Source organism: Mus caroli, unplaced genomic scaffold (genome assembly GCF_978045245.1).
Source record: "Mus caroli unplaced genomic scaffold, Mus_caroli_1 scaffold_9, whole genome shotgun sequence".
NCBI classification, from domain to species: Eukaryota; Metazoa; Chordata; class Mammalia; order Rodentia; family Muridae; genus Mus; species Mus caroli.
In genome coordinates this window covers 110,826,507-110,852,564 of record NW_028227264.1, presented here as the reverse complement: position 1 = coordinate 110,852,564, position 26,058 = coordinate 110,826,507, and the positions used below count along the sequence as shown (strand labels likewise).

General features: G+C 41.2%; 1 protein-coding gene across 5 annotated transcripts in view; it reads right to left on the bottom strand.

Annotated features, from left to right (window-relative positions):
• The window catches only part of Osbpl8 (oxysterol binding protein like 8), a 136,868-nt gene that overhangs the window by 84,520 nt on the left and 26,290 nt on the right, over window positions 1–26,058 (bottom strand). For 3 of the 5 annotated variants that reach the window (XM_021173759.3, XM_029482543.2, XM_085843150.1), the window contains one exon: window positions 15,561–15,666. In XM_021173759.3, the coding sequence (XP_021029418.1) occupies window positions 15,561–15,602 (42 nt within the window). In that variant the 5' untranslated portion in view covers window positions 15,603–15,666. Of the gene's footprint in view, window positions 1–15,560; window positions 15,667–26,058 lie in introns of those variants that run through there. The other 2 variants (XM_029482548.2, XM_029482547.2) reach the window with 2 other exon arrangements.

Below are 26,058 nucleotides of genomic sequence, written 5' to 3'. Positions count from 1 at the left end.
AGTATAAAAGAACATGGTCATAAATAGTAATAATTCATAGTATATTACATAGCTTAAAAATAAAGCAAGCAGACAACAGGGGCATAGAGAGCATTAAGGAAAAGGAGCTCAAAGCTTCAGACAGGAAGCCCAACAGCACCTACCACAGTGTCCACACACAAGTAGGAGAAAACTGCCAGAGATGGCTCCTCAGGGCAGGAAAACTGTATACACAGGATTGCTATGCAAGCCACTGCCAAGGGTATGGAGGTCAGTGTGAGTGTCAGCAGAAGCTCGACACACCAGGAGAGTAAAGAATACGAACACTGCAGTCAGTGTAGCACAAGATCCTCCACTATAGAAGCCTTTTCCTAGGCTTGCTGTGGCTCTGGCTGTATTTTGAATGGGATCAGGGAAGCAATGAACAGTTCTGAGAAAAGGACTGACATGGTCTCTGATTATATTTTAACAGAATTGTTCCAACTTACTGTTCCGAAAACGCTCTAAGAACAGGAGTATGTATGGCGTTTACTGAGACAACCTGGGGATAACACAGCAGCAGCAGTGCAGGTGGTGAAAGGTTTCTCAGTTCTGAGTTTTTTGAAAGTACAACAGCTGACTTTCCAAGCAGACCAAGTAGGAGGCAAGAGACAGGGTATCGAGATGATGTCAAGTGGTCGGAATTGAGCGCCTGCATGACGGAAATGCCATTAGCTGAGCAGTTGCAGTTGTTACAAGGAGAACTCCAAGGGGCTCAGGAAGACATCCAAGCGGATGCCAAGAAGGCAGGCAGCTGGATGTGTAAAATCTGTACAGAGAAAAGGGTGAGGCTGGTCGAGAAAGCACAAGTGATGGTATCTGTGAGTTAGCTTATGACCTCAAGGCCTTGGTCACTGACGACTGACACATGCCATGACAGGGATGCTCTATAGTATAAAGGAACAATCACAAGAAAACCAAATTATAATGGACAACAGATCTAAGACTCAGGCAGAAGCACTCAAAAGCACAGCTGAAGCACAATGGGAACGCACACTGCATGGCTTCAGAGCCATTCCCAGAAGACATGGCTGAGAGGCGTTCCATGGCACGATGCTAATGGGAAATGAGTTACAATGAGTTAGCATCCTCTTGGCAAGTAACTTTCAGCACTAAGTGGACCACAGACTAGTTTGTTATCCTTATGTTTTCAGGATGCAGTACCATGTTGTGTAATATGTAAAGACTGTGAAATATCTAATGTGGAATAACTCTACATAAGCATCCTATACATTTTTTTAATATAAGCTAGGCACTCATTGGCGTTCACTAAAGTACTAAGATACTACTCACATCTCAAAGAATCTAGAAACTTCTCGGTATATTTAAAGAATGACCATTAAGATAGGATAAAACATTTTCTCTTTTAATTCAATAAATATTCAAACTCATCTCAGTAATTTGTTACAGAAATAAGTCTTCTAATTTGATTGAATGCAGTTTAAAAAGAAACAACTAATGTGGCTAGAAATTTTTTTTAGGAATTTGTGTGCTACAAAACACTTTGATTGGAATCACTAAATATTTACAAGATTATTTAAATCATTAGTCTATGAGCACCATAAAAAGTGTTATATGGGATCTAATTTTATTTTATATCTAAATGTATGCCACTCATCTATGAATACTCTACATAAATGACAAAGTAGAAGTTTAAGCCCTTCAAACTAATAACTACTCCATCGCAACAAACCAAGACAACAATCGCCCTGTGGTACAGAAATGACTCCATGACACTGGTATCTATCAAGAGCTTTACATACACTTTCTTCCCTGTATATGCAGTGCCTTGGCTTAGGCTATCTGGTGAGTGTAAGGCAAAGCACAGAGCTTATCTAGCAAGGCCGCAGCTGGTGGCTCGTCTTCCCCAATACAGCCAGCAGCTCAAAGTCTCTGAAGCACTCCTCCCATGGCAGGCAGCGCCCAGAACCCACTTGGGAAGGATTACACAACGCACCTCAGGTGTTCTGCTCACTCTCTTTCAGTGATGGATGGACATACAATGCAGCTGGGACTGACGTGTTCTTAGAACACGAGTCTCTCTATACTTAGCTTGAGTTTCTCATATTATTGTCATCTTCTGCAAAAATGTGCACAGTTTATACTTTAGTTTTACATGAAAGTTTTAAAGGACCCTTTTTTCTGGGAACTAGAGCTTATCACTATTGAGTAAATACTGTGCGTCGGCCCTCTAGGTACTCAGTCCATTTTACAACATTTAATGTAAGACAAATACAAAGACACCGAGGAAAGATGCACCAAAACGTGGTTATATTTAGAAGGCAAGAGTTTTACTTACTGTATTTTTTTGCATAGTATTCAATTATGGCACACTACTACGCATTACTTTTATAGAGAAATAAGAAATGGAAACAAAATGGATCTTCCTATAACTACACTGGATGTTTTGCATAATGACAATGTGTAAAGTGCAGTGGAAAATATCCACTTCAAACTTAAAACCATAGAAAAACCAGCACTGTTAGCGTCTTAAATGAAGGACCATACATTACTCACTGTCTCTTCAACTTCAGCAACTTCTGAATATTGCATGATCTTTAAAAAATTTTCAGGAGCAATTTTATCTCAAATTCCTGAGGTCAGAGATTAAAGAATCTCCAGAGTCTACAAGTGGTGAAACAATACTCTATAAAGTCACATGGAGAGGAAGGCCAGGGTGCTCGAGAACTAAACTAAATCCTTTCCTTCTCTTTTAAATCCTGGGACTTCAGGAAATTATATAAAATCATCTGTCAAGATATAAAGTTCTCTCTGGAATGTTCTGGAAGGAATATTCATCTGGTATGATTTACATTCTATCAACATTTTTCTATGAAGGGCTTTACTGGTATTTCCCAAATATCCTAACGTAGCCCTGCCTTGTGTGTCCTCTCAGTGAGTGAGAGATCAGAGCAGCCTCCAGCCCTGTTACCCAGATAACTTCCAAGTCTCTTCTGCAGACACAGCTTACCTCTCCAAACACTTCTACCCACGCATTGGGACATGCTCGGCAATTGACTGCTTGTTCTAAAATTCTGTTACAAAAGGAAGGCTTTTAGGTTTATTTAGAAAGCATTTTTTTCCTGAAAAACAAAACACTTATTAGCTCTCTCTCAGAACCCAGTTTTCTTCCCATTTATCCATCTTTTTTTCCCACCCACTCAGACAGACCACCCCATCTCCATTTCTAATCAAGTCATTAAGTTTTAATTATTCTTCTCCTCTGTAACAATGCTCTCTCGATCCAGGCCTTTCTTTAACGTGACACTAACAGCATGCCATGTTCAGTGCTTGCTCACCCTTCAAAAGCTGCATCCATAATGACTTCATACCACTCATTTACCACGCTAAATACTGAAACTCAAAAGGTGATAAAATGTGCTGCCTACTGCAAAGACCAACACAACACAAGTATGCATCGTATTCCCTTGTCACTAAAATGAGTTATATCTGGACTACTCGATTTTAATAGTTCTTCAAAACAGCCCATCAACTCTGGTGAAGTTTCTTCTCCTCCTCTGCAAATGCATTAGTTACTAAACTTTATCATTTTCTGGAGCCACTGTGAAATTTAATAACATTTTGTTTAAGTATACTATGTGTATTCTTTCAAAGCATGACAACACAAAGAACCAAGCTGGAGAGTATTCAACCTAAGATAATTTCCTAAACCATCAAGTTGACTGTGATATTCTTCCACTCAAAAACATTCGATACACTATTTTTTTTTTTAACAAAATATGCCTCAGACTCTGGTACTTAAAACCTACAATTCAGGTAAATTATTCATCCCACAGAAATGTTTTGATCTCCCATAAGAAAGCCTAAAAACTCCACTTAACTTTTTGACTGCCAGAACTGATTATGCAACATGATTTGTCATCTGTGTCACACATGCCCCCACTCTCCACCCCAAGCTTTCTCTTTGTTTAGCTGCCCAACACTTTGAAAATCCTCTGATCTTAGTGGCAGTATAACATATAATTCATTTATAACAGACTTACAAAATCAATTCTGTTAGCAAAGTTCAATCTGGGTTATCCTTCCCTTCTGACCCTCAGAGTGTTTTTCCTTACTGCCTCGTGTATGAGCATGCTATCCCACGTGCACGGCACTGCATAACTTCTGTTAGCATCAGGCAGGACTGTGGCAGAGCCCAGAGTCCCATCTACTCCTTGAAACACCAGCCCTGCACCTAGCATTTAGAGGCCAACTCAACAGACCCACAAGTTCTAAGAACACTGTCACTCTCTGGTCAGAAAACAACCCTTATAACCAAGCTTGGTTCTGCAAGTCTGTAATCACAGCTACTTAGGAGCCTGAGGCAGGAGGATTACAAATTCAAGGTCTGCCTAGGTTATAGAATGATCACAAGGCCAGCCGAAAGAACTCAAGCAGACCCAGATCTCACCTCAAAATGTACACACAGAGTGTACAGAAATGGGCAGAGCACTTCCTGACTTGTATAAGGGCCCATGCTCAATCTCCACCAGAGAAAGGGGTATGGGAAAAGGGAAGACGGGTAAGTCCTGAAGATTCTGCTCAAAAGCTGCTGCTTCAGAAGTCTCTTTATATGCCCCTCCTTCTCCAGGCTGCCACACTCTCCCTTCCTCCCCACACTGACTGTCTCTCACCATCCCGACCTTACTCCACTGCACTGAGAATGGGCCTGTGCACTGCTGTGTTCACTGATGCTGTTCTCATGTTCACCTACAGCCAGGTCTTGGGGAGGCATGCTCTCAAGTGAGGGTTCCTCCTCTCACATCATCTAAAACTAGCCAGCACATCTGACACACAAAGAATTAACAGACTATAAGTAAGAACTCTATTTTTACTGCTTTAAAGCAACAAAAAAATCTGACATATTATAGACATTCAATAAATAATGAATGGATAAGCACATGAGTGAAAAGGGACTTAATAATTATTATAATCTTAACACACAGTGAGGTTTAGTGTTATTTCTGGTAGGGGATATGGGAGGTGCTCGTGGCAGAGTGCAGGTGGGGTCTAGAGGACAACTCTGTGCAGTCAGTCCCCTCCTTTCACCTTTCCGTGGGTTCTGAGAGTCAAACACAGGCCGTCAGGTTCACGTGGCAAGCCCTTTCTCCAGTGAGCCTCCTTACCAGACCCATGTAAGAAATTTCTTATGTGTAGTTTTCTGCATTCCTATCTGCTAAACAGATTAGTTCAACTTTTCTAATACGAGTAAAACTTGCCTAGCCTCTTTTATTTCCAAAATGTTAATATATTGCACATCTAATGTCTTGAAAGGAAGCATAAGCCAAATAAACCCTGATCATTATTCATCATTGAAGGAGTCAAAACAGGAGCGAAAATGAGAACCTGGGAGCCAGGAGCTGATGCAGAGGTCATAAGGGACTGTTGCTTACTGGCTTGCTCTCTGTGGCTAGGCCATCCTGCTTTCTTATAGAACTCAAGATTACCAGCTCAAGGATGGCACCACCCACAATGGCCTGGGCCCTCCACATCAAACACTGTTCAAGAAAATGCCCTACATGCTTACCTACAGCGAGATCTTAGGGAGGTGTTTTCTCAATTGATGTTCCCTCCTCTCACATGACTATAGCTTGTGTCAAGCTGATCTAAAACTACCCAGCACATCTAATATGACACACAAAGAATTAATATAGAGTATAAGAACTCTATCTTTTTTTTTTTTTTTTTTTGTCTTAAGGCATGTAGACCAGGGTAGCCACAACACAGACACTGCCTCAGTCCTACAAACATCCTCAGCTGTCATCAACAACCCAGTTGGATTCTCTCCCACTATTCTAAACTCATTTGTAGTGATGGAACATAACTGGTAATTCTTGTCATAACTAAACCCACCCCCTTCATCAAAGTACTTACACAGAGAGAAGCTCAAAAGCTGATCAATATGATTTCTTACTCTAACTAATGTCTTTTAAATGGTGGGGCAACAGAAAGAAAATTGTGGTCATAAAGCAAAGAAATGTCCCAACTGCCCATGAAAGACTTAAACCTACAAACCCGGCCATTGACGTCATGAAATCTTTTCCTCTAAATCTGACTCAATCAACCAGTTATTTGGAAAGGTTATGGAAACAATACAACCAAAACCACCTGTCATACCACAATCACACCAGGTGAGATATGAGAACCGGTTATATTAGAAATGCAGGTTAGTAAACATTTCAGTAGATCTTACAATGTAAGCTTAATCTCAGGATGGGTTTGAACCATTTAAATTTTCAGTGTAAAAGAACTTAGCTTACCTGGAATTTCACCTGGAAAATGATAAGCATTGTTTACACAGATCCGTGAATTTTATGTTGGAGGGAGGGACGGAGGAAGGGAGAGAAGAAATGAGTCAGGACCAATGAAGATGTAATAACAAATTTCTTCTCAGTTTCTAAAAGTCTATTCTCTTTCTAAAAATTATAGCATAAAAATAATGGCAAAGTATGCCTTGCTGGATATTACAAAGCCATAGACAAGATTGCTAATGCTATGGGAATATTGATTTCTGTGACTCATAAATCTACAACAGACAAGAACGTAGTTACTTGTTCTCCAGGCCTCAGAAACCACGTAGTGCCCAGTATCAAATGAACACCAGACACAAAGACACAATTAGCTTTGAGAGAATCAAACTCTGGGAAGTGTCATGTCACACAAAATTTTCAAAATGTGCACTACATTAGCTACTGAATACAAAATACTTTAAAAGGATGGTTAAGAGAGTATGTGTAATACAGATGAGCTTATGACATAAAAATATGTCTTTGCATACAATGACAAAAACAGTTAGAATATCTGTACTTTTTATCTCAGCATTGCCCTTTGCCTGGCTAAGGGACCTTACTCAAATGGCCCTTTGAGGATCCCATTTTCTTCATTTCTACAGAGAATACCTACTTCAAGGTATTTATAGAGATTCCCATGAAAGTGTGTGAGATACACAGCTCAGGATAGAGCACATAATTAAGAATGCAAGAAAAAAATTTTTTTTTTTACCACACAAGTATAGTAATACAACAATAGTCTAAAAATCTAATGGGGGAGTTAAACAAAATTCAGAAAAAGCAGGGTGCAGAAAACTATTAAAAGATGTAGCAGCTCCTAGAGAACACATGATGGGGCACTTTATTAATCCTTCAGTTACTCTAATATTCTCTTGAGTTTTGCATCTAGGATGCCTTTTGACCACAGAGAACAGTAAAACAAAACAAAAAAGTCTTGCAGTGAAATAAGCAATGTTAAGGTTCTGCTAGGTCCAACTTGCCTACAAACAGAAATAGTGGCCAAGTTATTTAACTATTGCACTATGGCATCATAAAACTCCAAGGGTCTTAATGGTTCTTTCTAAAAATAGTGCTCGCATTAAGTACCAAATATACATCAGATACTAAATGGAACCTTTTCGAAGTACTACCATAACTCCACTATATCTACTAAGTAGAGCAACTGAAAAAGCCCTGATGTAAAAAAGGGTTAAGAACTAACAGTAACTGGAACAACAGAGAAACAAGTGATGGGTGACAATCATGGAAGAACCACCATGAAATAAAGAGCTAACGAGCTTATCTAATGCTAGCACTTGGGGGGTAAGACAGAAGGACCAGGAGTTCAAAATCATCTTCTTATACATAGTTCAAGGCCGGCCTGGGCTATATGAGACCTCATCTCAAAATAAGCAAACAAAACCCCAAGTCAAGAGAGAAGCATCCATCTCCAAAGCTCATCACTATGCACTGTTCTCATACCCACTGGTCCAACTAGACCTTTAAATGTGCTTGAGGTCCCTGGTGCACCATGTTAGATTGCTGCTCCTCTGCCCACAGTGGCATCCTCACCTTCACAAAGACAGTAAGGGAACTATGTTCCTTTCAACCCTAAAGCCAAGCATTCTCTCTAAAGTCATGTTCTAACAACACTTTCTCTCTTCCTCTAAAATAACTGACTCCTCTGGTCCTCTCTGCATCATACACTATAATCTGCCCATACATTTAACCCACCTCCTATGGTCCATGTATTAAAGCCCTAAAGCTCACAAACTCACAGATAGAAAATACTACCAGATATGGAAGCCTTGAGTCCACTTTATACCTGCTTAAAAAAATAAAAATAAAAAAGCAAAGCTATACTTTTCCCTAATATTAGTTTCTGTATCCTTAAAAGAAAGAAAGAAAGAAAGAAAGAAAGAAAGAAAGAAAGAAAGAAAGAAAGAAAGGAAGGAAGGAAGGAAGGAAGAGAGAGAGAGAGAGAGAGAGAGAGAGAGAGAGAGAGAGAGAGAGAGAAAGAAAGAAAGAAAGAAAGAAAGAAAGAAAGAAAGAAAGAAAGAAAGAAAGAAAGAAAGAAAGAAAGAAAGATAGATAGATAGATACTGTTGTCACTTACTCTTCAGGTCGTCTTCCTATGTATCTCTAATTTCTTTCACACATTTTCTATACCGACACTGCTACCCTACAGTTTAAACTGCTGTTTAGATAGCGTGTTCTCTACTGTGACCAGTAGCCTCTATTTCCATTGCCAATCCCGGTTGCAATTGCAATCACCTAGGGAACAAGTAGGAACTGATGCCTGCATCTCACCTTCTGGTGAAATGAACAAAGATGTAGCCATGCACTGGCATTTCATAAAGCACACTAGATAACCCCAGTGCTCAGAGTGAGCACGGTAACACAAACCTGAAATCATAGCAGAGGTAGGAGACTGGCCACAAGTTCAAGACCTGGACTACATTCCTAGTTTCACACTATCCTAGGGTACACAGTGAAAACCTATTTCAAAACAAAACAAGAAAGAAAAACTCCAATGCTCGGCCGATTGTCAGTTCAATATTCCACAGTTTTCTCAAGACGATTTCCCCTAAATCACATCACTTGAATTAGTTTCACGTTCATTTAAACAGGGTCTCTCTATGTAGCCCAGGCTGTCCTGAAACTCTCAAGGGAAATCAGGCTGTCCTCAAAGTCACAAAGATCTATCTCCCTGCCTCTGCTTCCCAAGTGCTAAGATAAAAAATACACACCACAATGCCTGGCATCTGGTTCAGAAAATGTAATGGTCCAATACTATCTTAAAAACAAAATCCCAAAGAGTAAAAACTAACATTCAAGCCCCTGTATGATCTCATTCTAGGATAGGTGAGATACAGGAAAAAATGTTTGATCTACAGAGCCAAAATGTACCCAGTTCTGCTACTTAGTAATTATATGCCTTAACAAACCAATTTATGGTCTGGCAATGGTAGCACACACCTTTAATCCCAGCCTTGGGAGTTAGAGGTAAGTAGATTTCTGAGTTTGAGGCCAGCCTGGTCTACAGCCTGAGTTCCAGGACAGCCAGGGCTGCATAGAGAAACCCTGTCTCAACCCCCGCCCCCCAAAAAAGAAAGAAACTAATTTACTTTTGTCCGTATCCATTAAGCAGGAGTGACAGTTCTCTCATGAAGTTGAGAGAGTTAAATGAGCTTATTGGAAACCACTTCAAATCGTATCTGAGGCAGGGCAGACATTTACTACATCTTAGTTGGTACTCATATCTCTTAGCATACTTCGGAAAATTCCTCTATTGCAGCACACAGCACTGCCTGCGAGCCCCAAACCTACTGCCAATGGTGCAGGTATGACTGCAAGACACTGTGCTCATGGAATGTGCTCAATGAAGCACATTAAGTTATCCAACATCATAGGTGAATGTTTAAGCAAAGTAGTTTTTCTGCATCTTGTATGCCGTTCATCTTGCCTCCTGCCCCACAGCACACAGGAAGTCATCCTCAAGCTTGCTCTCCCTCCATGGTGCTCCTTCACCACACTCAACATGATATATGCTGAACAGCTATAAGCAAATGAAAACCTACTGAGTCTAGAGGAGAACATTTTGACTGCTCCATTCTTGTTAGATAAAATGGTAGACTTTATTAGACTTCCACTCCAATTTTATCTTCATGTATGTCTAACAGGTAAGATTTCTTTCTATTCCTGTTTCTTTAATTAGCCAGCATGCAAAATAACGGTATTGAGAAATTTCCCACGTGTGTATCACTGCACCACCCTCATTTCCTGCTCCTACCCCTCTCGCCTTCCCTGTGGCTCTTCCAGCAGAGACAAGCCTTGAGGAAAGCTTACTTGGTCACTGTCTTAGGGTTTTACTGATGTGAACAGACACCATGACCAAGGCAAGTCATATAAAAAAACAACATTCAATTGGGGTTAGCTTACAGATTCAGAGCTTCAGTCCATTATCATCAAGGTGGGAGCATGGCAGCCTCCAGGCAGGCATGGCACAGGCAGAGCTGAGAGTTCTACATCTTCATCCAAAGGCTGCTAGTGGAAGACTGACTTCCAGGCAACTGGGGTGAGAGTTTTAAGCCCACACCCACAGTGACACACCTATTCCAACCAGGTCACACCTATTCCATCAAGGCCATACCTCCAGATGGTGCCACTCCCTGGTCCAAGAATATACAAACCATCACAGTCACTCAGCCTAATGAATCAGAGAGCTCCAAAAGAGCTCTTGATGAGAGATCCCATTGCAAACAATATGAAAAACCATTTTAAAAAATCATTCCTGTCTGGCCCATACATACACATATTCTTGTGTGTGCACAGCCACATACATATGCCAACAGGTACACATGCAGATATCACACATACATAGATAATTTTATATACCTATATGCATACATATATGTCCATGTGTATGTGTGTCTATAAAAATCAGTATAGATTCATTATGTCAAATGTACCATACTAAATATAAAATAATAGGGAATAGTAGATACAGAAGATATAGAAACCATCTTTGTAACTAACTTCTCTGCAAGTCTAAAAGGAAATCACTTTAATAGTAAACCCTGCTGATGGAGAGTGGCTCTCTCTCAGTTAAGAGCACAGGTTCTTGTTCCTGCTGAGGATGCAGGCTGCAAGCCCAGCTCCCACATGATGGCTCACACCATCCATAACACCAGTTCCAAGGGATCCAATACTCTCTTCTGATCTCTGTGGCACCAGTATGCAGACATACATTTGAACAGAACACCCACTCACATAAACTGAAACAAATACATCCTATTTTTAAAAGGCCAAAATAGCCTGTGGAAAAAATTAAACTAAAAAAATGAAATCACAAGATTTCACAAACATACATTGGAGTAACTACCAGATCAGTCTACAGGTTCAAGAAAGTAAGAAAAAGCAAAAAGTGATCAAATACCATGGTAATTACAAAGGTAATTGTGACCTCACATTTTGTGAAAGCCTTTTGGGAATCCAAAAATCCTAGGACCTTACTTTAAGGTTCCCAAGCAGGCTTGGGGATGTCGTTACAGCAGTAAAGCATTTACCTGGATGTTCAAAGCCCTGGGTTCTATCACCACCAATAGGGAAAAAAAAATCTCCAACCAAAAATGCAAATCGAAACACACAATCTGCTGCTAGACTGTGTAGAGAACTGGCTATTTTTCTTATAACTAAGTCTTCTTTTTACTGGCCTCCCCAAAAGTATTGAACCGTCTCACTGTGTATTGGAATGTGTTGTTTTATTTTTTCCAAGTAGGTAGACCTACTTTGAATATCAACATGAAATTATGTAATTCTAACAAGACATTGACTTTTATTTTAACTGTATTTTACTTTTTAAAGAGTCAGATTTTTCCTTCCAGAATGTGTGTTCTGGAGATCAAATTCAGGCTGTCAGGCATGGTGGCAAGTGCCCTTACCCAGTGAGCCATCTCACCAACCACATACCTGGCAAATTTTATTACTGTACTATTCAAACCTTGAACAATGTTAATCTCTAACAACAAAAATGTGTTTAGAAAGATGGAATATTTAGTACCTGTCCAATAGGAAATAGGAAATATTATTTTCCCACTTGGGAACTCAATGACAAATAATTGTTATTAACATAACTTTTGTAATTTAGAAAAGATATACACAGAATATAAAGACTGTCTTTCAAATTATCCATGCCTTTAAAAATGTTTCTCTGTAGCAGTCTCAGTGTGCTGGCTGGTCTTGTGTCAACTTGACACACAAACTGGAGTTATCTGGGAATCTCAATTTGAGAAAATGCCTCCATAAGATCCAGCTGTAAGGCTTTTCTTAATTAGTGACTAATGGGAGAGGGCCCAGCCCATTGTGGGCAGTGCAGATGATAGTCCTGGGTCCTATGAAAGCCAGCCATGAGGAGCAAGCCAGTAATCAGCACTCCACCATGGCCTCCACATCATCTCTTGCCTCTAGGTCCTGCCCTGTTTGAGCTCCTGTTCTGCCTTCTTTTGATGATGAACAGTGATACAGAAGTGTAAGCCAAATACACCCTTTCCTCCCTGACCTGCAGTAAAGTTTTTAAATAGCAGAAAAACTAATAGTCTAGAAGACAAATACATCACAAAATGTGATCAGTTAATTGCCTAGCTTAAAGATCATTATAGTCAACCTCTCAAGCCCTCACTTTCCTAAGCTAGCTGAGTTAACAGATGTGGGCAATGATTGTCAGTGACTCCCATTTCCACAAGAAAAACACCATGGTCTCCTGGTGGTGATACACAAAGCCATCTATAAAGTGTTTTGTGGAAAGAAAACAGAAATCTACATCTAAGCAATCCTCTACTAATTCTGATTCAAGAAATGGACTGGGAAGCAAATTTTAAAATAGCCATGTTTTTCTTTCTTTTTCAATGGCTCAATGGGAAAAGCGCTTGTTATGTAGGCATAAGGGCCAGAGTTCAATCCCTCAGCACCCATGTAAAAACTAAGCACAGCAGCACACACCCATAACTCCAGTGCCTACGAGACAGGGATTCTGTAGACTTGCTAGCTGCCAGTCTAGTCAAAATGGTAAGCCCGGGTTCAGTGAAAGACCCTGCCTCAGGAAATCCGGTGGAGAGCAAGGCAGAAGATGCCTGACAGCAGCTCAGGGCCCCACGTGCTTCAGCGTCCTCAGTCTCCAAAACATTTCAGACCCTGCTCCCAAACTCATTCCAGCTACTCAATGAAAATACTAAAGGATTACCATTATCTGCATATCAAGTCCAAAACCCTTGCTTTGGCACTGTATGTAAACCTGGTCTTTATCTGCTGTGGCAATCATTTTCCACATAAACACTACTCATTTCATTTCCAACCTAGCATATTCAACTTTTACTTTCAACTTTAACACCTGATTCCCTGGTGGTCCTCGCCTCCTATTAAATCCTGAAATGTTCTCCTGCTCATTTTCAATCAAGTAAGCCCTTGCTACTCCAACTTCTGCTGGGCCCAATTCATATTCTCTTAAAGCTTTTCCAGGTTAGAAAGATGGCTCAGTGGACAGAGAACTAGCTGCTCTTTCAGAAGACCTGGGCTAACTTTCTACCCCCACCTGATGGCTTATCAACTGTCGTTAGCTCCAGTCCCAGGAGATCTGCTGCACTCCTCTGGCCTCCACATCACCAGGTACGAATATAGGCAAAACACCCATACACATAAATAAAAATCAAAAACATAAAGCCTTTACAACTATCCAATGTATATAAACAGATTTCACAGACTTCTCCTCATATTGAGCTTTAGAGAGAGTTCTTTTAAGATAGATGTTACAATTATCATTATATAATTCATAAGGAAACTGTAACCCTGGAGATTTATTTTTATTCATTTCCCACATCACACCAAGGCGGAGCTTTCTCCTTTTTCTTATGGCAGGGTCTCACTAGTTAAACCTGCCTTCAAATCCATGATTCTCCTGCATCAGCCTCCTGAGCACCGAGATGATAGGATTATACCAACATAGCCAACTCAGCTCAGATGTCCAGCCAAAAATCTTGAGATCCTAAGTTCTCATCCACTAGCTGGCTCAGGGCATGAGGTCCAAAGGTGCTATTTTGTAAGTAAATAACTCAAAAGTGAACCATAAGTGAAGTTGAAGTTCATATTTCTGTAGTTTATATTGAAACTATCAGTATTATCCTTTCTACAATAAACTGTAATATATCACAGAATAAATAATTAACAGGAACAAAACAGTTTCCCCCTACTTTTTCCAACATCTCTGTTCTAACTTCTCAAGGAACAGAATTTAGAATTAAAAAAAAGAAAATAAAAAAACCACTGAGGTTTCATTAATACAGACTCTGCTACAGAATGTAATGCTATTGATTAGCGCTTTCTTTACTAAACATTCCTTTCTGTTGCTGTGATAAAAGACCTTGAACAAGGACAATTTAAGAAGGAAAGGATTTATCTGGCTTACACCTTTACTGCCCATTCCCAAGAGAAGTCAAGGAAAGAACTCATTCACAGACAGGGAGCTCAGCAGAAACCCTGGAGGAGAGCTGCTTGCTGGCTCCCTCCTGCTGATGCTTAGGTAGCTTTCTTTGATAGCTCAGGACCTCCTGCTCAGAACAGTAATACAGTGGTTTGGGGCCCTTCTATATAGCAAGCCCCATTATTGACATTTTTTTTTAATCATCACTAGGGCATCAAGCACATTTCAGCCACAAGAACAGTGAAGTAGTTTTCCTAAACATGATGTTATGGTCACGTAAATATAATACCCTAAATACAAGGTTTATTGTCAAATCTTTCTGAAATGATAAAGATAAAATAACCTCCCATCAGTTGTCCATTTCTAGCCAGCTACCGTGTCCTGTAAGCCAATCCATTGCAGTCTCTGTTAACAAGTGATCACTTTTAGGTTTACCTTTTTTCTTTTAATGTTTAAGGAACCAGAACAAATCTGAACCAGAAGTTCAAAACAGGTCTCAATCAAGTTACTCCAAGTCATCAAAACTGCATGTTGCTATGAATTATTACACTGTTCTTACACTGGAGCCTAAGCAAAGACCATCCACCCAATTAAAGTTTACAAATACCTTGAAAAACTAGTAACTCATTTCCTTAGTAAATTAAAGACAAAAGCTGGCTCCTGCCTTGCTTTAATTTACTTTGATTTCAGAATCTAATTCAGGAAGGATAGCTTATTAAACCTTCAAATTTCCATATACTATATAGTGCACTTGCTTTAACTCTTAAATGTTTCATCCACTCTCCTTGCTCCTTGCACATTTGAGACTCAGAGGTATTTAATGTCTTCTTGGGTTTTCCTAAGAGCCAAAAGAGGTTTGGAAGAACAATACAAACTATTACATGAGAATGTCTAAGACAATATGGCTGGGAAGAGATAGAGAAGGATATGAAGTAGAACTACCAGAAATACGACAGGGCTCTGCTCCACAAGCCGCAGACAGCCTGTAATTCTCATGACAGCATGGAAGTTTAAGTAAATGGCTTTTGCAAGGCCTATGGCACCTGCCTCAATTCCAGCACTTGGGAGGCAGAGGACTCAGAGCTCTAGGAACTCAAGTCCAGCTTGGTCTATCACAGTGAATTCATAGCCTGCTGGGGCTACACTGTGAGACCCTGTCTCCAAAAAACCTGCAAAACCAAGCAACTAAAGCAACAAGCTTTTGCTTTCAATGAATGCTTTAGAATAAAGCCTGGCTTGTATCAGCACTCTCCAGCTGTAGATGACATATCCTTATTTAGTGTTGTTAAACTACTCACCGAAGATCTGTCAGGTTCTCCGTCTGCTAAGCCTGCCTCCATAATGGATGATAGACTTATGCTTTCCCTTCCATTAATGGTTAGCCATCCTATAAGTCTGGAAACCCTAAAAAAAGAAAAATTGTGTGTATTAGGTAAGTAGAAAATAAGTCATTAATTACAGTAGAAGGGGGAAATCATTTTATGCTAAGGTTACTGGAAAATTCAACAACAAAAATGGATTTTGACAAAAGTTTCTTTTTGTTTGTTTGTTTTTAGAATTAATCTGTAGAGATGGCTCAGTGGTTAAGAGCACTTGCTGTTCTTTCAGAGGATCTGAGTTCCATTCCAATACCCACACGGCAGCCAACATCTATGACTCTGGTTACAGGGGATACAACACCACACACCTAACAAAATAACAACCGTTATTTTTTTTAAAAGAAAAGAAAAGAAAAGTGTTCCAAGCAAAAAGAAATCCCCAGAAGCAGGTTTAAGCTAACGCAGCCATCCTGCATCAGAGCCAAAGGACTGACGAGGCTGTGTGAGACTCTGCCTCAAGAGAACACAAAAAGCAGCTCCCATGCTGAATCGTAATACAGTTCTGTCTGTGCCAACGGAATAAAGAAAACCTAGCTTATTTCATGAATCCCACACAGATTAGAACTGAATGATTTAGGCATCCCTTCAAAAGAATAGTATATATACAAATATAAAAAAATCTACTATACAAATATAAAACGAGTAGACTAATGTCAAATCAGACAATAACATGTGATTTAAAAATTCAAGACAAGCAAAGGGAAGTGGATAGGCTGGAGCTGGAGTTGAAGCTGGCAATCTAGGAAATAGTAAGATAGGATATGATGTGTATACAGGCATAAAATAGTTGGTAAGACAGGATGTGATCTGTATGCAGACATGTAAATAAGTAAGATTTCAGAGTAGCTGATGAAAATCAAGAAGTATAGATGGCCAACATTTGCCTAATAATGAATCTATCATGATCCAGGTGTGGTTACCTGTGACCTCAGCACACACGAGACTGAAACAGGAGGATTAAACTAAGAGTTTAAAGGCCACAAGATGCTGACACCATAAAGAAAAAACAAAACAGAAACCCAACTCCAACAATTAAAACTCAGTATAAAGGAGAAAGCAATTAACAAAGGAAGCTCCTGGACATATTCCCAGAAGATGCCCCACCACGCCCCGAGGACACTCGGTCCACTATGTTCGTAATAGCTTTATTCGTAATAGCCAGAAACTGGAAACAACTCAGATGCCCCTCAACCAAAGGATGGATACAGAAACTGTGGTTCATTTACACAATGGAATACTTTTTCATTAAAAACTAGGACATCATGATTTTTGCAATATATGGATGGAACTAGAAAATATCATCCTGAGTGAGATAACCCAGGCCCAAAAGGACATGCAGGGTATGTGCTCACTGATAAGTGGTTATTAGCCATAAAGTACAAAATTACTATGATATACCCCATAGTTAAAGGCTATTATTATTAAATTAATAGTAGTAATGACTGACATTCTCTAAAAAGAAGCAATTCTGCTTCCTGACTGCCTGTCATTCAAGACTCTATTACCAACTCTCTAGGTTTCCCATGTGCCTTGCATATTTCATAAGTACACACCTCACCATCACAATGAAACAATTCCTCAAAATTGGTAGGGTAAGTGGGCTTCAACCAGCTGGAGCTTTGAAGAGAAACTAACTAAGGTTCTCTAAATAACAAGAAAGTCTGCATTGTAAATTTTAGAGGTTTTTTTTATTGTTTAGGGGTGTGTGTGTGTGTGTGTGTGTGTGTGCACGTGCACGCGTGCATGTTGTTAGCATAGGATGATCTTGAACTTTGCTTCTTTGGTCTTCACTTCCCACAGGTGGAGATTATAAGCATGCACTCTCAGACTCCGTTTAATGCAGTGCTGGGACTCAAAGCCTAGGCAAGCATTCTACTAACTGAGCTATACCCAGATTTTATTTCTGAGCCTCTATAATCACATTAACCAATTCTCAAAATCAATCATGTGATATCCTACCAACTCACTTTTACACACACCACATATATACACACACCCACACACATACTCACACAATTGGTTATGTTTTTCTGTAGAACTCTAAGTCCAAAAATATGTAGGCATATGTGGTGGTTTAACTGGGATGTGCCCCATATTCTCAGGCACCTGCATTCTTGGTATCCAGTTTGGTGAGATTGTTTGGGTAGGTCTTGGAGGTATGGTCTTGCCAAAGGAAGTATGTTTTGAGGTTTCAAAAGCCAGCACCATTTCCAGTGTGTTCTTTCTATTCCTGTATGCAAGATATGAGCTCTCAGCTCTTCCTGCTACCACGTGTGTTGCTTACTGCCATACTTCCCCACTGTCATACTTATGTCATACCATAGTAATGGACTCTTATCCTTCTGGAACTAAGTCCAAAATAAATCTTCCTATAAGTTGCTTTGGTTATGGTGTTTTATCAAGGCAACAGAAAAATTACTAATGTGGCATACATATGTCCATATTTTATCCATATGTTATCCATATGCATGGGCACGAGTATGAGTTCATCAGTGCCTTCTGCTTTCTTCTGCATCACAGAAGCTAAAGGCAGACACTTAGTAAACATCTCTGTCTCTGAAGTTCCGAATGATTTGCATTCAGAATTACATTTGGAAGGTTCGAAGGAGACAGAAACCAATCCGTTTTTCATCTGGCCACAGTAAACATGGACTTTAATAACCATGAGGTTTTGGAGTGATTACCAAATGCTTCCCTGTCAGCTACCCATTTGGCACTGCCAGAGAACTGCAGTCATCACTGGTGATAAAATCAAAGGGCAGAAACTCATCTGCTTTCACATCTCTAGCTTTCCCAATAAACTTCTCAGCATCTAATTCCTCATATTCATTTCCTTTTGCCTTAATTATCTGTAGTAATTGTTTTTCTCAAAAGCCATCTAACCTGATCATTTTTAAATAGCACTCAGTGCTAAAGAGAAAACTCGGGCAGGGAAGAGCATAGGTCCGGCGGGGAGAATCACATAAGATGGAAGACCTCAGAGATGATTCAGAGTCAGGATCCCAGTAGCAGGAGGGAACGAGCCACTCAACAGTGGGGACAGAAAAGTCAGCGAGTCCAAAGCCTCTGGGGAAGGAACACCAGGCATGTTCACAGAGCAGCAGGGATTCCTGTGATGAGGTTAGTAAGGAAGAGGATGGCAAGCAGTGAGAAGAGAAGGGCCCCTAGCTCCTGAATCGGTCAGTCTGACAAGACAAACAGGACTGAAGGTTACTGCTGAAAACAACGTACCAGAGAAGATTCAACTTGTGTGGGATTGCTCTAGCTGCTAGCTCTGAACAGTGACAAGTAAGTCCTTGCTGCTATAATCTACATAAGAGACAATGGTGGCATGCTGCAGAAAGGCAGAGGACATGGTGGGTGGTGCCTGACCATATAGTCAAATTATCATTGATGAGCCATATATAAACTACAGAGTAGGTTGGGAAATCTGGCAAGCATTTTTGCCCTAAGCAGCTAAAAATACAAAATACAGTCACCACTAGCAGGTACTCAGTATATTGTAGGAACACTTGGGAAGAACATAAATGGATATGAGCTTGTCTCCAGGTGGACACTCAGGAGGCAAAACTTAGAGCTCTGAATGGAGCTATCAGGGACACCGCTGAAGACTGGAGAGATGGCTCTGCTGTAAGAGCAGCCGTTGCTCTTGAAAGGACCCAGATTCGATTTCCACCACCTACATAGTGGATCACAACCATCTGAAAGTTCAGTTCTAAAGGATTCAACCCCTCCTCTGACCTCCGGCTCCAGGCATGTATGTGGTACATATGCATACATCAAGGAAAACATTCATACAATACAATAAATCTTCAAATTAAAAAAAAAAAGGCAAACGAAGCAAATGAACATGAAGACATGCCTCTGAGGCAAGTTAGTCTAGAAACCTAAAGTGACAGTCTGCACACGTAACAGATGAAACTTAAAGAAGACCTGATCTTCTTGGGAAATGAGTTGCAAGCTCAGTTCAGGGCCATGTGTTACTTATGTTTTAAAAGATCAATATTTATCTTTTTTAAAAATCTTTTTAGCATTCAGTTTGAAGAATTTTCTATCATTACTCTTTACAAAGATAAACTCACTCTACAGAAAAAGGACATATACACACATAATAAAAATCATAGCTAGCATGTGTAATTAATAAAGGGAGCAGAAAAAGGGAAAGCCTAATAAATTCATCAACTTTGAAAACAAAGTTAAACACTGCTAATAGCAAAACTCCTGAAGGGAGAAGGTGGCTGAGCCTCCCTGGTTATGGGTGTCATCATCCATCATGCATGAAGCTGGACCCCGGGTAGGATCAAAGCAATGGAAGCTGAGCACCCGTTTCCATCTGTCTCTGCATCCTAACTATTTCTGCAGCTTGACCAGGTGCCTCAAGCCCCCTACCAGAGTGAACTGAACTCGGGAGTCATGAGCCAAAAAAATACCCACCCCCCCCCCTTGCACCTGTTGGCTACTTTGTTGCAGCACCTGGAAAAGTAACACACAGAGAGCCTTCAAGTGTCAGTGCATTCATCTCCTAAGCTCTAGGAAGGATAACGCTAGGTCTGAAGAAATGCAAGGGTTTTTTTTTAATTGAAAACAAACTTAATGGTCCTAGGTTCCAAAACACAGGCTTGAGGACAGGAAAGCGTCTCCTCTGTTACTCAGCAGCTCTTCAGAGCGCCTTGATTCTGTAGACAAACAAGACTTAATGACTTTAAAAGGGCTCTGTATCAGAGCACTCAAGTCTCACTTCTCAAAGGCTACATGTTAACTTCAACATAGTCCCTAGCTGAACTCAAAGTGTAAAAAGGACCATGCTCTTCCTTTTGAGATCAGTACTCTAAAAACACTGCCTCCATCTCTATACTTAGCCTATCAAAGTACAGAAACTAAATTTTATAAAATTTATTTTGTATTTTGGGCTTATTTTGGTCACAGAGCAAAGGGAGGAAGAAGCATATACCGAGCTAGGCTCATGCCATTTGTAGCCACCCAGTATTACAGGACACCCCAGAAAGATGGATGGAAGGACATGCCCATAACAGCTCTGACAAAAATCAATGGCTCAATCTTTTGGTGGATCAAATTTCTTAAGTTAGAGCACTCGTGAATACTGAACTGTGAAGGATGGGACCTAGGGAGGAAGCAGGTCAGGACGTCTTTGAAGGGCTTCTCCTGGCCAAGGCCACTTCCTGTCACTGCTGTCTGCTTGATGGCTGCTGTGAACTGACACTCCAGTTTCCTCATGTGCTCTTTCCATCAAATGTTTGAGGCCCAAAGCAATCCAGAGCGCTGACTATGGACCGAAACCATAAGCCAAGCAAGTCTTCCCTTTTAAGTTGTCCTCTGAGGACTTTGTAACTGAGATCAAGGTTAACACAGAACAGTTAGCAAAATTTATAAAGAAAATGGACTCTGTCCCTACATATCAGCAACTTTGAGAAAATGACTCATACATACAAAGCTGCAAAATGTCACAAAAGAAATAAAGAAAATCTAAACCAATAAGATTTATACCATGTTCCTGGCCTTGATACTTTTAAAGTGTTAATTCTCAGGTTAGAGCTTGCTTGGCAGTAAAGGGCGTGCACTGCTGTTACAGATGCTCCAGCCCATGTGGGTAGGGGTTCTCAACAACCTGCTTCTCTGGTTCCAAGGGAATCTGACACCACTGGTCTCCTCGGGCACCTACACTCATCAGCATACATCCATATACCGACACACACAGAGACATACACATGATTAAATCAAATTAAATGTATTAAAAGTTGTTACTTCTTTCAAATTAATTTATATACTCAAAACTGCAACCAAGCAGCCGGCAGGCTCCTTTTATTCTTAACCTAAACATACTGACTTTAGAAATGGTATGTAAGTTCAAATGGGGACAGAAGAGCAGAGTTTACTCTGCACACCTTTTCTTTCTCTTTTAAAGAAAGTGAGTAACAAACAGGAGGGATGCGGCCATGGCAGTGCACACCTGCAATCTCAGCACCAAGGAGCCAGAGGCTGCAGTTCTCTTTGCGTTCCAGGCGAGCTAGAACTACACAGAGAAACCCTAGCTCAAAAAAGCAAGCAAAAAACAAAGAATCATTCGGTCATCTGTAGCTCAGCGGCAGGTACTTGCCTGTCATTTTCAAGAATCTATATTTAATCCCTAAGAATTAAAAAAAATAAGTAAGTGAACAGAATTTTAAAGTCCTTTTATAAGATTCAAATTCTAAATTTCTAATAAAATCACTTTTACAAAAAAGTGGCCCATTGACCCTAATACATCATGAGTGTCCTGGATAGTCTTATGTCACTTTGACACACACTACAGTATCATCAGAGAGGAGGAAGCCTCAGTTGAGAAAAATCTTCTCTAAGATCCAGCTGTAAAGCATTTTCTTCATTAGTGATTGATGGGACAGGACCCAGACCATTGTGGGTGCTGCCATCCCTGGGCTGGTGGTACTGAGTTCTTTAAGAAAGCAGGCTGAGCAAGCCATGGGGGAGCAAGCCAGTTAGCAGCACTCCTCCATGGCCTCTGCATCAGCTCCTGCCTCCAGGTTCCTGCCCTAAGTTTCTGCTCTCATTACTTTTGATTATCAACTGTTTTATGTAACTGTGAGCGAAATAAACTGTTTTCTCTCCTATTTGCTTTGGTCATGTATCTCATCACAGCAATAGAAACCCTAACTAGGACAATGACATATGGGAGCTTAGCAGCATTCTTTTAAAAACAAAAACAAACAAACAAAAAACCCTTTGTATTGATTCACTGTAAGCTTCACAACATGAGCTCCAATACCACTTATGTCCCTGTCCCTCTGTGTCCATCCTCCTCTACCCTTGCAACCTCCCCGCTAGAAGAAAATAAAATTAGAATTAAAAACCAAAACTTGCTATGGAAGCTGTGGTGTCACAGTGTTTCACCCCGTATACCCTCTCCATACATCTGTTCATGGCAGTGAGTCACTGGTGTGGTCCGTGGCCTCCTGCTGCACCATCAATATTGGGTCCTCACTAGGACTCCTCTCAGATATGCTGGTGTCATGGAGATCCTGCAGCTTGGATCTCTAGGGCTGGCCCCTTCACTTGCTCCAGCAGATCGTAAATCCAGTAGATGTTGCGGTGGGCCATTCAAAGCCCCAGATCTGGGTCTGGGAGGTAGGCAAGTTGGTCAGCCTGCCAGTTCTCCTGCACGGGTATCACTAGGGCAAGCTCTCCAGCACTGTCCTGCTAGCTCACCCAATACAGTAGCCAATAAGGGGCAGGGGCAGCTCCTCTGTTCTCGTGTCCTCAGGGCAGGCTCCTCTGCCTTCACCACCAGGGCCAGCTCCACTGTTGGTGCAGAGCCCCACACTCTAAGAGCTGCAGCCAGTTAGGGGTAGAGCCAGCTTTCCTGTTCTCATGACTGCAGGGTCAGCTCATCCACATGCTACAGGCAGGAGGGGAGAGGGAGCACCTCTTGCCCACCCCACCCTACAGTAGATGAAGGATGGAGCCAGTTCACCAGTGCTTCCACTTCATCAGGGTCAGCTCTATTGTGCTGCCCAGGCAAGAGATAGGGACAGCTCTTCTGAGTGTGGTGGCCAGCAAGAGGCAGGGCTAGCACAGTGCTTCAGGCAGCAATCCAGACCAGGGGCATCTGCATGGCTTTTGGTGGTAATAAGAGCCTGGGACATTAACGAAGACCCAGAGTGCAAAGGACCACAGACCCAGGGATGCCCCTGCCCCATCAGCAGCCAAGGCAGCACAGCCTCATATATCCACAAGGTCTCCAATGGCAACCCAGACCAGACATCCATCCACTTGGCCTTTACTCACTGTGGTGGTTTGAATATGCTTGGCCAGGGAAATGGCCCTGTTGGAGTGGGTGTTGGAGGAAATGCATCACATTGAGACCGTTCTCCAAGCTACCTGGAAGACAATCTTCTCCTGGTTGCCTTGGGAACATGACATAGAATTCTCATCTCCTCCAGCACTATGCCTGCCTGGGAGCTGCCATACTCCCTTCTTGATGATAATAAACTAAACCTCGGAACTAAACCTCGTAAGCCAGCCCCAATTAAATGTTATCCTTATGAAGAGTTGCTTTGGTCTATGGTGTCTCTTCACAGCAATGGAAACCCTAACTAAAACAGTAGTTAACTCTGGCCACAGACATGGACACAGACTCCAGCTATAACAGGGCCATGGACCCAGACTTGGCTCTTGGTGACAGCCTGGGCCAGAACCTCACAATGGCCTCCTCCTATTTGCTTGCTCCTCACCACCATCAAGTCTCAAGTTCCACCTTTCTCCACATCATATGAACCTCTCAGCCTTGCTTTCTCTTCCATCTCTCCACCACATACTCATCTTTCCCATCTCTCCATCACACATCCATCTACTGTAGTGGTACCTGAGGCAGCTGGGTGTGTGTCTATCTGCTGGATGCCCCAGGCTAGCCCTAGCAGCTTTCTCATATCAGTTGTGAATTCATCCCTAAGAGCCACTTTTGAAAAGTATCATTACTTTAGATTTACTTTTATTTTTTTAATGTTCTCTCTCATGTGTGAAGTGTATGCATCTGTGTGAGTGCGAGTGTGAGTGTGTGTGTACTTTAAGTGCAGGTACCTGGAAGGACCAGAAAGGGACATTTGATCCCCTAGAACTAGAATTACACAAGGTTATGAGTGACCCAACAGGACTGCTGGGAACAAAACTCCGCTCCTCTAGAAAAGCAGCAAATGCTCTTAACTGATAAACCATCTCTCAGCCCCAAGTATGATCACTTTAAACTACAACTAACTTGTTAGCTAGAAGATCTCATGGTCTTCAAAGACTTGTTTGACTTCACTCTCACTGACATTGGTGCTGACAACGGAATCCATACTCTGCAAGAATAATATGCACCTCTTAACTGCTGAGCCATTTTTCCAGTCCCCAAAAGACTACAACTGAAAATAGCAAAATAAAAAAAGTTGAATCGTTATGCAGGAAACAAGAGTAGATGAGACTCCTGAATATACATGCAGGGGCTTGGAACTGAAAGTGAGTCTTTTGCAAGATCAACAAGTACTCTAAACTGCTCAGCCATCTCTTTAGCTCCTCCAATGAATGTTTTAAAAGTTGAGTTTTTTTCTTTTTAAACCATGAAATTAACAGAGACAGACCTTCATTATCATCTCAAAGCCTAGTGGAATTCTGAATTCACAGTGTTAAATAAACACAGTGTTAAACATCCTTCCTGTTCCCCAGCTGTAATAAAATGGTCTTGTAGGTTATTCTTATTTCTCTAGTGTGCACTGCACAGCGCTAATGAAGCTTCCCTGTGTCTCCTCCTCTCGCCTTCTGTCACTCTGTAGACATCCCTGGCTTCAGCTGCCGTCACAGGCTGACTATTCCCAGTCCCATCACTAGCCCCCTCAACTGCCTCCTCAGTAACTCTCTCCTGAAGGGCTCGCCTCAACCCACCATGCGGCTCTCCCACAATAGAGTTCTCCATTTCTCATCTGCACTCTCCGTGGCCTACCCTGCGATCCTTCTACTTCTACCTGTACTCTTTAAAGAGGAAGGGCCTCTGGTGTCTTCAGTTTTGTGCCATCTATTATTTTTCATAACTATAAATCCTGTCTTGTTCTTTGTTTCTCAAAATTATGTAAAGGTCTCCCTCACAGGTCTTCCCACTACATCTCTTCATGATCTAGCCTTGGGCTTGTTCTCCAGGACCTGCTACTGTGAGCCACTTCCAGAGCTCAGCTCCTGCACCTTTGCAGATTCTGTAACAACCTGCTCTACTCTTCACGTTCCTAATGCCCGCCTGTTGTTCAAACTGCCCAAGCAAAGTTTCTCTTCTGAGAAACGGTCAGTAATAGAAAGGTTTCCACCATTGAGCTATACCCCAAATCCCAGATTTTACATTTAAATGCTGTATTCTGATACACAACTTGAGTTACTTCAGCCCCAAACCCCAGATCTTCTTTAAAATTAGCAAGCTAGTGAGATGGGATGACATATGCCTTTAAGTCAGCACATGAGAGGCAGAAACAGGTGGATCCCTTATAGTACAGAGCCAGCCTAGTCTTCACAGCAAGTTCAGGGCCACATAGTGTGACTATCTCAAAATAGGGTAAACAAAAAAAAAAAAAAAAAAAAAAAAAAACGACAACACTGGCTGTTACTCTCCAGGACCTGGATTTGATTTCCAGCACACACACACACACACACACACACACACACACACACACAGTGGCTCCCAACTATCTGTAACTCCAGTTCCAGGGAATCTGATGCCCTCTACTGACCTGTTTGGTCACTATAGTAATTTACAAGCATTTTAGGCAAAGCACTTGTACATATAATAGTTAAAAATCACACAGCAAGCCACACCTTTGTAAGTCATAGTTAGTTCTGAAACCACTGACAGCACAGCTTAAGAAGACCCCTACGGACCAGCTCA